Consider the following 14,455-nt stretch of genomic DNA (forward strand, 5'->3'; position numbering starts at 1 on the left):
ATGATTGTTTTTGTGAACCCTCGGAGCTCGCCACGGTCACGGAGGCTTGTCAGGGCATTTATATGCCCTTTGCTTCGAGGTTCGACTGCACACGTACAATTTATATTATACTGTTTGAGTCTCTTATTTGATATACTCATATCAGTTTTATAATGTTCCGTAATTTTTTCATGGATGGAAATGAAATTAAAATTGAAATTGAAGAACGGCAGAAATAAAATGAATGGGAGGAAATATTTGAGGTGCGGAAAATAACAAATATATGGGAGAGAGAAAATATTTGCAGAGACCAACAAATAATCAAGAGTAAAAATAAACAAAATCGGCAAAAAATAAACAAACAGGAGAAATAATAATTCTCAGATCTGCTGGCGGTTTTCTATAGAAAGAAATAAAAACCTCTATATAGACACATTGTAATATTTATAATTAATTTTAATCCTGTGTTGATTAAATGAATTGGGGAAATGCTTCGCGTGAATCGGTATGAATTCCCACGGACTGGCATGGACCATGTTCAAAAACACTACTTGAGGCAGCTCAAAACATGCCCACTTCAATTATTATTATAGAGACATTTTTTTCCAGTAAAATTTCATGAGTGTTATATGGTATTTGGTCACACGATAAATTCTAATCATAAGATAAATAATGAAAAAATCATTAAAAAGAATCATTGATCTAAAGAACTGTTTCTTTTTTTCAGACCAAGATAATTTCCATTCTTTCGGTAGCTTACGAACACGTAAGTATTTAGAGAGAAATTTGCATTATATTGTGAAAAAATATTTAACTAATTGAATGAAAATCAATATTTATATAAATTGCGATACTGTACAAATATATTTATTATACCGCGCAACCTCAGTCTAGTAAATTAATTAAATTTAATATTTATTATTATGTATATTATTTATATATATATTATTTTTATTTCAAATATTTACAAAAAAAATAAAACACTATTCATATACAAGTACAAAACAACCAAGGAGATATTAGTCCCATACAGGTTGTTACAATCAAAATGTTTGTATATGTTGAGATTACTACAATAAGTTAGAATTCTCTTGACAAATAAATATAAAAATTATAATTAATGAAACAAAAGTAAAAATATGTATTATGAAGGTAAGTGGAAAATAAACAATATAAAACAAAATAAAATTAGAGGAAGGAAAGAGAGAAATGTAATTGAATTTAGTATAACAATAGGTGGTGGCAAGATATACACAATTGGTGTGAAAATAATAAGCATGTAACGGGGTTGAAGGTGCTGTGATGCTTATGGGATATGAGAACATGAATCAACATATGCAGAATGCAATAATGTACATCCATGCTAATGCAATGCATTTGCAATTGTCTAAATGTTTCTGAACAAAATGTTGGATATGTCATTTGACAGAATTTCCCCCCCCCCCCTTTTTTTTTATTTTATTCATACATTGAGTTGATGAAGCAGAAGGGAAAAAATGAAAGTTATGTTTAAGAGAAAAAGTCTAAGGATGAAACTAAACGTGGATTTCAATGTCTGGAATTTGAAAACGATGGAATTTTAAACTCGAGAATGTAGTTGCCTCTTTAATCTCAATGGGAAGGGTATCATAAAATTTCGGAACGAGAAAAGTGAAATGTTTTTTGAGTATAGTTTTGTGAACTAAAGGTAGCGAATACGTGGAGTTAAGTCGAGCGGATGTGCGGGATGTGTTTGAGGCTAAAGTGAATTGATTCTTTTTGATTATCATTATTGATCTATAAAAATATAAATAACGCAGAGGAAGAGGATCCGGAATTGATTGAAGAGTTCGTTTCATGGAGTGTTATAATCAGACATCAAAAGCCTAATAAGTTTTTTTTTTCTAGAGACAAAATAGGAGTAACATTACATAAATAATCGCTTCCCCCAGACTAATAGACCATAAAGTAAATGAAAATGAAACATTGAGTAGTAGTAGGTTAGTAGAAAGGTTTTACTCACGATAGGTTTGAGAGGACAAAACTTGTATGACATGAAACGCAATTTTCATTGGTTAATATGGGAAAGCCATTTTAAATTCTGGTCAACATGAATACCAAGGTATTTTATCGTGGCTGTTTGTTCAAGACGTTGAGAGTTACATGAAATACAATTAAAACAATTTGGTTCATGGAGTATTATGTTGTGTTGAAGAGGCAGAATGTTACGTAAAGAGAATTAATAAATTTACTTTTAGAAATGTTTAACTTGAGATTATTATTAATAAACTGTTAGCTGTTCTGATAAGTGGTTGATAATAATCTGTTCCAGAGTACAGAATGACATAATCGTCGGCAAATGTAATGATTTTACCACTTATTTTAAGATTATATAAGTCATTAATAAAGATAATGAATAATAACGGGCCTAAAAGAATCCTTGTGGGACTCCGCAGATAATATTCATACAATTACTGAAATGAGCATTATATTTTACTCTTTGAGTTCTGTTAGTAAGATATGAGTGGAGAATGTTAAAACAGTTGCCTCTGATATCACAAGAATGAAATTAACAGAGCAAAACTATGTGATCGACACTATCAAATGCTTTCCTAAAATCTAAGAAATGACCTATAGTTTTTCGAGATAAAACATTATTTTGTACACATATTCAGTAAAGTTTAAAAGTGCATATTCAGTGTTTCTTTACCGCGCATTTTAATTAATTTTTTCACAAACATTATACATGGTGTCCTGTAAGAATGCGTACATAGTACGCGTGTGTTTTTGATCCATCTAGTGGGAGTGGTTTAATCGCCCGGAAGGGTGCGCATAGTGCAAACCGGTTTTCGGATATTGTACATTATACTGTATGTTTTTTTACTCTGTCAAACCGGAGGGAGGGCAAAACGTGAAAAACAAACGTTGACTTAAGGAAGTAAAATCAGTTTCGCGATTCTCAGGGTTGCTAATAAAATATCTAGAAAAAGGGATTACCATAAAGGATGGTGAACTTTTCTTTCTGTTCAGGGCAAGCATAACGGTCAGATTCGTGATGGCACCAGTAAAATGAGATACCCGAAAACTCACACATTTGTACAAACCATGCGTACTTATAATAATACATAGGCAATTTACTCGCTGAACTATTACACTGTGGGCATTTTATTTCCCTTCATTTTCAAAAATAACGAAGTGCTTCTTCAGTCTCTTGGAGTTCGTTATAATGGGATTCGACTGTATATGAAGGAAAGAGACTTTTTTCAGTTCTCGCTAGTGCCGCCACTTGGTAGCATTTTCTGAAGGTAAGGGGATCTGTTATCTTTACTTCAGCGTGGCATATCACAGTGCGTGAAATAAGAAAAACAATGTCGTGTCTCTCTCCCATATAGTGTATACGTACAGTGCCCTTGCCCAGATTGCAAGAGGACAGTGGATTGATTCCCGGCGGAAACAAATAGACTTTCCTTTCCGAGTTTGCACCTCGACATGATATGAAAAGGGCTCGTTAATTCATTTACAGTAAGGAGTGCAGATCCTTTTCGATCCACGGACCAGATAGGCCTACGACAGAAATATTTTGAGAATTTTTTTAAATTGACCATATATAACTCTAAGACGAAAGGCTGATGATGTAAAGTCCGAATCAAGACTTGGGGTATGCACAAAGTGCACACGTGTTTTCGATTCTGGAAATCCGCGTTGTTTCTGGTTTGTTAAAAACCTGCAATTTTACTTTTTCAATTTTCAGGTTTGGAACGACCAACGGGAAAAACTTTTTGGTGTTTCCGATTCCGGCAATCGGTGGCGATCGGACCAATCGAAACGAGGAAACGCTCCGTTCATTTGGATGGCGCGACGCGGCTATGCAAATGAGCGGAGCGTTTTGCTCATAAAACTTGGCGCATGGGCAATTTGTTGGCCTATGCCATATTTGTTCCAAAAAATTGATGAGAAAAATTCAAACTATGAATAGATTTGATGAAATTATTTGCAGAAGAAACTAATTTTTGACGCATTACATGTGGCTGGGAACGCAACCAAATAAACAATGAATATGGATTTCGTTATAAAGGAATTCCAGGTTTTTAACTTATCTGGGAGATTAGAAAAGTGTTCGTTATATATAAAACGAGCTTTTTTCGCTATAACGGTATTCGTTGAAACGAATTGGACTGTACTGGCCTGAGAAAAAACCGTCTCATTCCAGTAAACATTCAAATTCATCTCGTGTTTATGTACTGTTATATGCTTGATGCGTTCAGATGATTATGTGCATATTCAGTTACATTTCTTGAAGGCTTTGATATATATTTGCGTTCTAAACTTTACAGCCGACCAGATTTGTACTAAACTTGACCCTCCGAACGGCGCGTCCGTGCAGTGTGAAATGACCATGAATCTATAGTAAGTATTTATTTTCCAATTTTGAATGTAATTGAACTTGCAATAACACTAAGTGCCAAAGAAAACAAAAATATCGAACACTGTTTTTCACGTTGAATTGGCAAATGCAGGGCCACCCTTACTATAATAGTGGGGCCAAAGGCGTCTTAATGCGTAATTTCGGGTAGCCATGCCCGATTCTATATACTCGTATTCTGTGAGAAAAGGGAATCGATCATCCAAAATTTTATACAATATTACAGTATATACAGGAATTCTAAAATTATGGGCACAATATGTGTGTGGTGTGGGTAAATTAATAAAAATTAAGTAATTATAATTATGTCCTAATGAAAGAAATTGTCTGAGAACTAAGAATTGATGACTTGAAAATTAGAAAAATAGTTGACAGAGCCTATTCCTAATCCTCCATCAGCTATGTAAATTCAGAATGAATGAAATAATTTTTTTTAGAATTGATGAAAATCCGAAATAAATGAAAGGAATAATGAGAATTCAGATTTCCAGAAGCCATGAAAGTTCAGAATTCCAGAATGAATGAAAATGCAGATTTCGGAAATTGTGGCCCCAGCGTGACAGCGCCTGTTGCAGACCCGCAAGGGCAGCTTTGCTCAAACGCATTATGGTTTATGTAAAACGTGCCTGGTGGTCCTCTAATACGTAGTTCAAAAAAGCAAGCAAGGAGGTCGCAAATATGAACGTCCCTACGGGCTGCAAAAATAGTTTTTTGTTCGAAATTTCTGTACGTTTTCCCTTTTTGCATTTACGGCGTTTTACATCTTTTACCCTTCAGTTACAATAATGTCTAATTGTAATGGCTGCCTAGTGAAGTCTTCATCCTTCCACGTAATTTCCGGAAGCTGATCATTGCTAATTGATAACACTAATAATAGCTAATAATGACACTGGACAGCAATGAAATTGTGCGCCCAACATGAAAACATACAATATTAACAGTTAAAATGTGCTTTAGGAGCGTTATTGTATGGTGGAAAAAAGTGGTAAGGACCATACAACAACGTCATGAGAAAAATTGTCAACCTCGACGCATTGCAAAACAAAGTAACGTGTAAGGGTGGTTTTCATCAACATGGTCGCAATTTTTGGATTCGGAGATGAACACGGATTGGTTTAATTCAGGTTTTTAACAAATCCTTGCCGATCTCCTATCCAAAAATTGTGATCATAATTTAAAACCATGTCGGTGAATACCACTTTAAGACGCAAATAAATTAACTATTATGCTGTAATACACACATTTGCGTTTCTATGTATTTTTGTTGTGTTTTAATGCATTTTTGTTGTGTTTTAATGCATTTTTGTTGTGTTTTAATGCATTTTTGTTGTGTTTTTATGCATATAAGGGTGGATCTACGTCTACAGACACTCACCGTGTCATCAGACAACATTTTTTAACATAAAACCAATGAACGCATTTCATATCTACCGTACCGTGCTTGGCTCAGATCTTCTTCTGTTAAGCCATGGCCGCACTAGTATCAAGGCTGGCCCAACACGTTCCATGGGTATATAGTGTGGCCTCTCCATCATTGGCAATGGTCGTCAAATGTTAGAGGCTGGAAGGTATTAGAAGAATTGGTAAACAGAACGACTAGGACTTTCTGGCCTCCACCCGTCAAAGGAGCCACCTTCCCTTCTGATCTTCCGATCCGTTTGTCAGCACATTGGTCGAAGAACGCCAACAGTCCCAACACGAAGAGTGTTCTGGAAAAACAGGTTTTGTTCTTTACTGTTCTTACTTTACATCACTTGTTCTTGGCGAATATTCTCGAGGAGTATTGGGCCAAGCTGGGCTAATGTGTAGATGAGCCTGTGCCGCTTCTTTATACCAGGAAAAAGCAAATATTGGAAGCTAATATTTGCGAATGACTATTGGGTCAGCCTTGACACGAGTTCGGCCATGGCTTTAGGAGCACTCCAATATATTGCTAGAGACTAAAACCCACAGAATCTCCAATTCTCACGCTTCCCATAATCATAAATGAATTCCTTGATGAATTATGTATTCCGCCAACATAAGCAATCAGCGCAATTTCATATATATTCAGATATAACACGTTAAACAAGCGTCATTATTCATTTTCATTGTTAAAACAGTCGATGTACAGCCACTTGCCTCCAGGGTCACCAATTCCCGGACGGATCGACGACAATTGGTCTGGAGTGCGATTCCGAAACTGCCGCGTGGCGCCCATACCAATCGTTTCCAGATTGTTCAGGTAATATTCGCATGAGTTACCTATTATTAAAATTGTTAATGGGATTATAATACAACATTCGTAATATTGCTATAGATCTTCAAAAATGTTCGGAATTTTGTCATGATATTATTTTCGAGATGAATAAATCATCTTGGGGAGCGCGTTCATTGGTTTGGAAACATGTCACTTGAGTTATCAGGATATGCGCCTCGACCCACTCGGGTGATCTGGAGATCTGGACATGTGTCGCGGGGCACTTGAGTTTCTGGAAAAATGACTCGAGCTATTCATGCGTTTTGAAGATGAGCCGAGGGCCACTTGAGTTATCCGGAAATGTGCCTCGAGCCATTCAGGTTATCTGGAAATGTGCCGCGAGCAATTCATGTTCTCAAAAAAAATCGCCGCAGGCCGCTTGAGTAATCTAGAAATGTGACTCGAACTACGCAGGTGATCTAGAAATTCGCCGCAGGTCACTTGAGTTTTCTGAAAATGTGCAGCGATCCACTTGAGTTATCTCGAAATTTGACTCGAGCTCTTCGGGAGATTTGAAACTTGCCTCGGGCAGCTGGAGTAATCTATAACTGTGTCGCGAGCAATTCGAATGATCTGAAAATGTGCCAAAATCCACTTGAGTGGTCTATAAAAATGCCGCGGACTACTTTAAGCGAACTTTAAGTATCATGCAAGCCACGAAAGTGATCTCAAAGCTGGACTCGGGTCACTCGAGTGATCTAGCAATATGCCGGCAGCCACTTGAGAATCTGAAAATGCACCACGTGCCACTCAAGTGAAGTGGAGATGTGCAGCGGGTCGCTCAAGTGGTTTGGAGATGTGCCGCGGATCGTTTAAATGATTTCGATGTGTACCTTTGGCGGCTTAAACGATCTGAAAATGGGATGTTCACTTAAACGATTCGGCAATCTTTCGTGGTCTACTACAGTGGTGTGTTTATTTGTCGCGGGCCACATCAGATAACTCCAAGGGCCGCATTCGGACCGCAGGCCATAGCATGTGTGTATTTTAGCTATGGCAACCCAATTTTTTTATTTAATTATTTTTTTAAAAGAATCTAATAGCGGAGAACTTAGTGGTCGATATAATATATTGATAAGTAACGGAAATTTTATATCGAGTTGATTGAAATCCAATCTTACCCACGATGCATTTCGACTGTTTTTTATTGTTTTTTTTATATTGTTGGAAAATCCGATCGTTAATCATAATCGATTTTTTCTGTTTATGGCAGAATAATCAATGGAAATTTTTTCCGGCTCTGAATGCTTTTGAAATGAGATTTTTAAAGCCCGATATTGATTGAATATTTTAAGATTATTCAATATTATTGTTATTTGAATTTTTTAATGACTGTTTTATGTGTTGAAAATTCGATTATTAGGCAAAAGTTATTCAAAAAATATAATTTTTAATTAACTATTTTTTATAGTAAGGCATATGAAAAGGTAAGGAAAATGAAAATGAAGTAAGGCGCATCGAAAAATTTGAATGTAAAGTTATTGTTAAGTTATGATATATAGAAATTACCAATAAATTAATAATTTGTTTGTTATAATGAGGTTAGAAAACATCCCTGGTCTGTTACAGAAATGTTATAAAAATAATATCTTATTGTAATAATTGTTAAAAAAAATAATGATTTGCCTCGACAATGTACTTGAAAATTAGTAGTTAAATGATAATTTACGATAAAGGCCAGCTGAAATTGTTTTTTGCTCTCTACAACACGTTTTTCCACACAACTATATCAACAGTAAATTTTCTTCAACTATGTTTCCGGTAATAATTTGCTTCCCATGATCATTTTGACAATAATCCGTTTCTAATGATTATTTTGACAATAATTAGTACCCAACAATCATTTTGACATTAATCCGTTTCTAATGATCATTTTGACATTAATCCGTTTCTAATGATCATTTTGACATTAATCCGTTTCTAATGATCATTTTGACATTAATTCGTTTCTAATGATCATTTTGATAATTTGTTTACAATGAGCATTTTGAGGAGAAAAAAATCCAACAGCTATTTTGACATTACTAGGTTTCTATAATAACAACTTTAACAATAGTTTTTCCCAACAATCATTTTGAAAATAATTTTTTCAACTACCATTTTTACTGATTTTTCCAACAATCAATTTGTTATCAATTTTTACAATAATCATTTTGGCAATAATTTTAAGCATTTTGACAAAAGAAATTAAAAATTAATAATTTTGACAACTTTCTGACAATAATTTGTTTCATTCATTTTCACAATAATTGGTTTTTAACAATCGGCTGGACAATTTTTTTCCTGAGAACTCATGTTTCCTGACATAACAACTATTTTGACAACAGTTTTACAACGGTGTTTTATCATAAAAAGACGTTATTTGACAATGGTATTTTTCCCATAATTATTTTGTCCATAGTTTTATCTAACAATATAATTGTTGGAATTATAGAAACAATGGGTTTTACGAAAAAAATATTTTTACAACGATATGTTTCACACAATTATTATGACAACAATGTGTTAACTCTGCAATTTTGACAAAAGTGTACTTATTACACTATTATCACTATAGCACTGATAGATAAAAATAATTTGACAACAGTGTGTATATACCAAAAGTTTGGCAACAATGTGCAAGTCAACAATAAATTTGGCAACGATGTATCAACACAACGATTCCAGCAAATATGAGTTTCACGTAACAATCATTTCATCAACATTTTTTTTTTACACCACAATCTTTTTTTAATAACATGTTTTGTATACGTATTTTATAGAACCAACACTTTGTTAACATAATGTTTATACAACAATAATTGTGACAACACCCCATATATCTTTACATAACAATAATTATGGTAACACCATGTTTACACAACAACAATTATGGTAACACCATGTTTACACAACAACAATTATGGTAACACCATGTTTACACAACAACAATTATGGTAACACCATGTTTACACAACAACAATTATGGTAACACCATGTTTACACAACAACAATTATGGTAACACCATGTTTACACAACAACAATTATGGTAACACCATGTTTACACAACAACAATTATGGTAACACCATGTTTACACAACAACAATTATGGCAATACCGTGCACAAGAGCAAAAATTGACAGAAATATTTTTTGCAGTAATTTTGACAACAATATCTTCACACAATAATTTTAACAAATATGTGTTTGCAAAATCATATTGACAACAATGCATTTGTGATTGATATGTTGACAATAATGTATTCACACAACAATCATTTTAGCAACAGTATATTTACACAACAATCATTTTAGCAACAGTATATTTACACAACAATCATTTTAGCAACAGTATATTTACACAACAATCATTTTAGCAACAGTATATTTACACAACAATCATTTTAGCAACAGTATATTTACACAAAAATCATTTTGGCGCTCAGCAATGTATATACACAACATTCATTTTTATAATGATGCGATTATCACAACACTCGTTTTTACAGCAACGTGTTTGCACAACACTCACTTTTACAACAACATGTTCCACAGCAATTTTGATATTTTTTATTTGGGCAACAATAAGTTTAAAAACAACAATCGTTTTACCCACACTTTGTTTAAACGGAAATTTTATCAACAATGCGGTCACACAACAATGTCGATAATAATGCATTTACACAACAATGTCGATAATAATGCATTTACACAACAATGTCGATAATAATGCATTTACACAACAATGTCGATAATAATGCATTTACACAACAATTATTTTGACAGCAACGTGTTTTCACAGCAATTTTGACAACGATCACATTTTGGCAAAGATATGTGAACACAATCTTTTTTTTTTTTAATATGTTTTTCACAGTAACAACCGTGATTTTTGACAACAATGTATTTCATACAAGATTTTCATATCGAATATCTATCTCATGCAAAATGGATTTACCTTACACCAAGCTCACATAAGTGTCAAATCAATATTCTTTAAGTAATGGAAATGAGAAACTGATGTGAACAGTGTATTATTCTGATTATCCATTCAAATTGTTCATTTTGATTTTTAGCAGGGGCTTACAATGGCAAAGGGAGCTACAGTTATCAAAATAGTAAGTTGAATATATTTTTCGATTTTTTTTAATACAAATTCCCAACTAACAATCCAAGATAAAGTTTTGTTGAACAATATTGAGTTTTAATTGCACAATTTAAATTCATATTATACAGGGTGTCCTGTAAGTCCTTATTCGGCCTTTATCTCATCAACCGCTCGTCGTAGAGGTATGATTCAAATTCAAAAAATGCTCAAAAGTCGTTAAAAATTACCCTGCATCAGTTTCGAGAGTGAAAATATACAGTGTATCATAAAATAGAAAAATCTAAATTTTTTAAACGGTCCCAGTGTCCTTTAACTTCCAATTAGAAAGTTGTTGCGCTATCTCTCCTGAGGCTATAAAAAAATTGTTCCCACGTTTTGAAGTGCAATATTCGCTGAGATATCTGACTTCCAAAATCGGAAAAAAGTTGGAAAAGAACAGCAAGAAACTTACGAATCACTCCTCATTCACTCATTTATTCCTTCCAAACTTTTCTCTCTGATTATGGATTCAAATATCTCAGCGAATATTGCACTTACCATCGCGATTTTGTTTTCAGTTGGCCTCAGGAGAGACAGGGCAGGAACTTTCTAATTGAAAGATAGAGGACAGGGGGACCGTATAAAAATTTAGATTTTTCTATTTTATGACACACTGTATTTTGTCATTCTCGAAACTGGTGCAGGGTAATTTTCAACGACTTTTGAGCATTTTTTAAATTTGAATCATACCTCTACGACGAACGGTTGATGAGATAAAGGTCGAATAAAGACTTACAGGACACCCTGTGTACAAATAATACGTCCATTACATTTTTCTAACTGTAACTTCACACTTCTAATGCAGAAGACACAAAACCGAGCCAAAGCAATACAGTTGAACCTCTCGACGACGGAGACACGGGAGGATATAAATTTTCTTTCCGTTAACGGGAAATGCCCGTTTATACGTAGTGAAATGATTCGAAACCGTGTTTCACGTCCTTCAAAGTATTCTTTATGGGGAGGCGTTTCGCTAACGGCAAGTGTCCGTTATAGAAGGTTCCACTGTTGATAAATAATGATTTAAAAATGTGATGTATTTTTTCCAGCTATAAATCGCAGGGCATTGCCAATTGTCGATGAAGTAGGGGGTATGTTGTCATTTGTCGGTAAAACACGAAACATTGCCAATTATCTATGAAATACAGTACACTGACAAGTTTTAGAGAGAAATAAGGGATATTGTTAATTTCTAAGATACGGGGCACTGCGAGTTGTCTATAAAGTACAGGGCACTAAAAATTGCCAGTGCAGCTTGTGAGAAGGGGAAGGGGCATCAGACTTGCCCAGGTGTCTGTAAAACACGGCGCATTTACAATTGCTGGTAAAGTACGGTACACTGACAAGTTTAGGACAACGCCAATTGACTGAAAAATACCAGACACTGGCAATTAAAAACATAATTACCTCCTTTCGGTAGAATAGGGAATTATTTCCAATCGTCCGTAAAACACGGAACACTGACAACTGTTTGAAACATGCGGGACGCTGTCGATTTTCGGTTAAATTCGGGACATTACCAGTTTTCGGTAACATGCGGGTTACTGAAAATTGCAGATAAAATACGGACATAATGCCGGTTTCGGTAAAATACGGACATATTGCCGGTTTCGGTAAAATACAGAATTATTGTCAATTGTCGGTATAATAAAGGTGAATGAGGATTGTCAGGTGAATGAGGATTGTCAGTAAAAGAAAGGTGACAGAATTGTCAGTAAAAGAAAGGTGACAGAATTGTCAGTAAAAGAAAGGTGACAGAATTGTCAGTAAAAGAAAGGTGACAGAATTGTCTTGTATAAGAAAGGTGACTGAGAATTGTCGGTAAAATACAGGACATCGCGAGTTGTCAATAAAATACAAGTTATTGAAAGTCGTCGGTAAAATACAGGAGATTACAGGTTATTAAATTACAAGATATTGCCGTTTTTTGGTGAAATATTATAGATATATGGTGAAACGAAAGATATTGCTAGCTATCGGTAAAATATAGTTCATTTCCAGTTGGCGGTAAAATAAAGAATTATTGCCAATTGTAAATGGAAAATAACTATTATCGGATAAAATACTGGGTTACTGCAAACCACCGTTCAAATAACGACAAATTAATCTAAAAGCGATCAAAATATGTTATATTAGTAAAATCGCTTACAAGCGGAAATTATAACGAAACGCAAATACAATATTTAGATACAATCCTTTCTACAGCAAAATAAACAAATTTGCATTTAATTTAAATGCATATATTCATAGATATTCATCAAAAAGTTTAAATAAAATTATAGTAAAACAGAACTATGCAAACTAATTACGAAAATATTTAAAATTTCCGCAAAGATGGATATTTCAATTCGTTGAAAAATAAGTAAAAAATTATAAGTAAATATTTTATATAAAAAAAAAAACACTTTTCATTCAAAAAAAATGTCGAAATTACCACACATGTGGAAAAAAAACTAAAAAAGTCCCGTAAAATACGGGTCGTATGACAACCACATTACTATTAATTCACGAGGTAATCACGAATAAAGTTTTTAAAGCTTATACGCAGGGGCACATTCGAGTTCAATCGTATTGCAATATAACTCTTGTTATTTTTAACAAATGCCATGTTCATTTCAGAACTGATTTGCATGAACACGAACCGAAATAACGAACGAAAATCCGTTTTTAATGAGAGAATCTTGTGTTTTTGAATACGAACGGGAAAAGGGATTTTGATGCTTCATGGGAAAAAAAACAAACCAGAAATGTATGTATTAACATGGGCGTGATTTTCTTTAGATGAATACAGTCAATATGGCGGTGGATTTGACTCGTGGGAACAACAACAGGAACAATACCATCAACAGTCGCAACAACAATCGCAACATCACGGTACGTAACCATGTCAGGTACATGATACTGAAATTTTCTAAAAATCACGTGCGTTGTTGAGAGGTTATTTTTTCTCCTTCACGTTATTTTATTTAATATGTTCAAGATCATAATTATATACTGTATCAGCTGATTGGAAATAAGGATGTCGATTTAGTATTAAAACAAATTTTTTGAAAGAAAATTTGATATTGATTTTCATCCGTATGGATGAAAAATATAGTCTGGTATCCATGTGGGAAAGTTTAAAAAATTTGTCAGAAAAAAAATTTATACTATTAATTAAAGTATGAAATTTTTGTAATTCTAATTTTTTGTAATTTTTTTGTAATTCTAATTTTTTGTAATTTTTTTTGTAATTTAATTTTTTGTAATTTTTTTTTGTAATTCTAATTTTTTGTAATTTTTTTTTGTAATTTTTTTTGTAATGCTAATTTTTTATAATTTTTTTTGTAATGCCAATTTTTTGTAATTTTTTTCTCATTTTATTTTTTCATTTGTGAACTTTTTAATTTTTTTTAAATATTTTTTGGTTTTAAAACTATTCCACACAATTTTTAAATTAAAAAAATATTTAAATGGTCCTTTTTATTTTTTTTTAAATTACTCTCTTCAATTTCAAATGTTTTTAATTTTTCAAATTATTCTTTTCGGTTTTAATTTTTCAAACATTTTAAATTATTATATTATAATTTTTTGTAATTTTTTTTCTTTAAATTGCAAAATGTTTTTCTTTTTAAATTTATTTATTTTATTTTTTTTAAATCACGGTTTTTCGATTTTTTTTCATTAATATTTTTCAATCCATATAAAATTGACTTAATTTTTTTTCTAA

General features: G+C 33.2%; 1 protein-coding gene across 2 annotated transcripts in view; it reads left to right on the forward strand.

Moving 5' to 3' along the window:
* The window catches only part of LOC149071782 (hemocytin-like), a 218,274-nt gene that overhangs the window by 34,279 nt on the left and 169,540 nt on the right, over positions 1 to 14,455 (forward strand). Inside the window, exons 7-11 of one of the 2 annotated variants that reach the window (XM_089247586.1) lie at positions 707 to 745; positions 4,293 to 4,365; positions 6,484 to 6,605; positions 10,676 to 10,717; positions 13,528 to 13,620. In XM_089247586.1, the coding sequence (XP_089103712.1) occupies positions 707 to 745; positions 4,293 to 4,365; positions 6,484 to 6,605; positions 10,676 to 10,717; positions 13,528 to 13,620 (369 nt within the window). The remainder of the gene's footprint in view (positions 1 to 706; positions 746 to 4,292; positions 4,366 to 6,483; positions 6,606 to 10,675; positions 10,718 to 13,527; positions 13,621 to 14,455) is intronic. The other variant, XM_089247587.1, reaches the window with a different exon arrangement.

This window comes from Pholcus phalangioides, unplaced genomic scaffold (genome assembly GCF_987345545.1).
Source record: "Pholcus phalangioides strain wild (caught in Gottingen) unplaced genomic scaffold, Ppha-v1.0 ptg000018l_1, whole genome shotgun sequence".
Taxonomy (NCBI): domain Eukaryota; kingdom Metazoa; phylum Arthropoda; class Arachnida; order Araneae; family Pholcidae; genus Pholcus; species Pholcus phalangioides.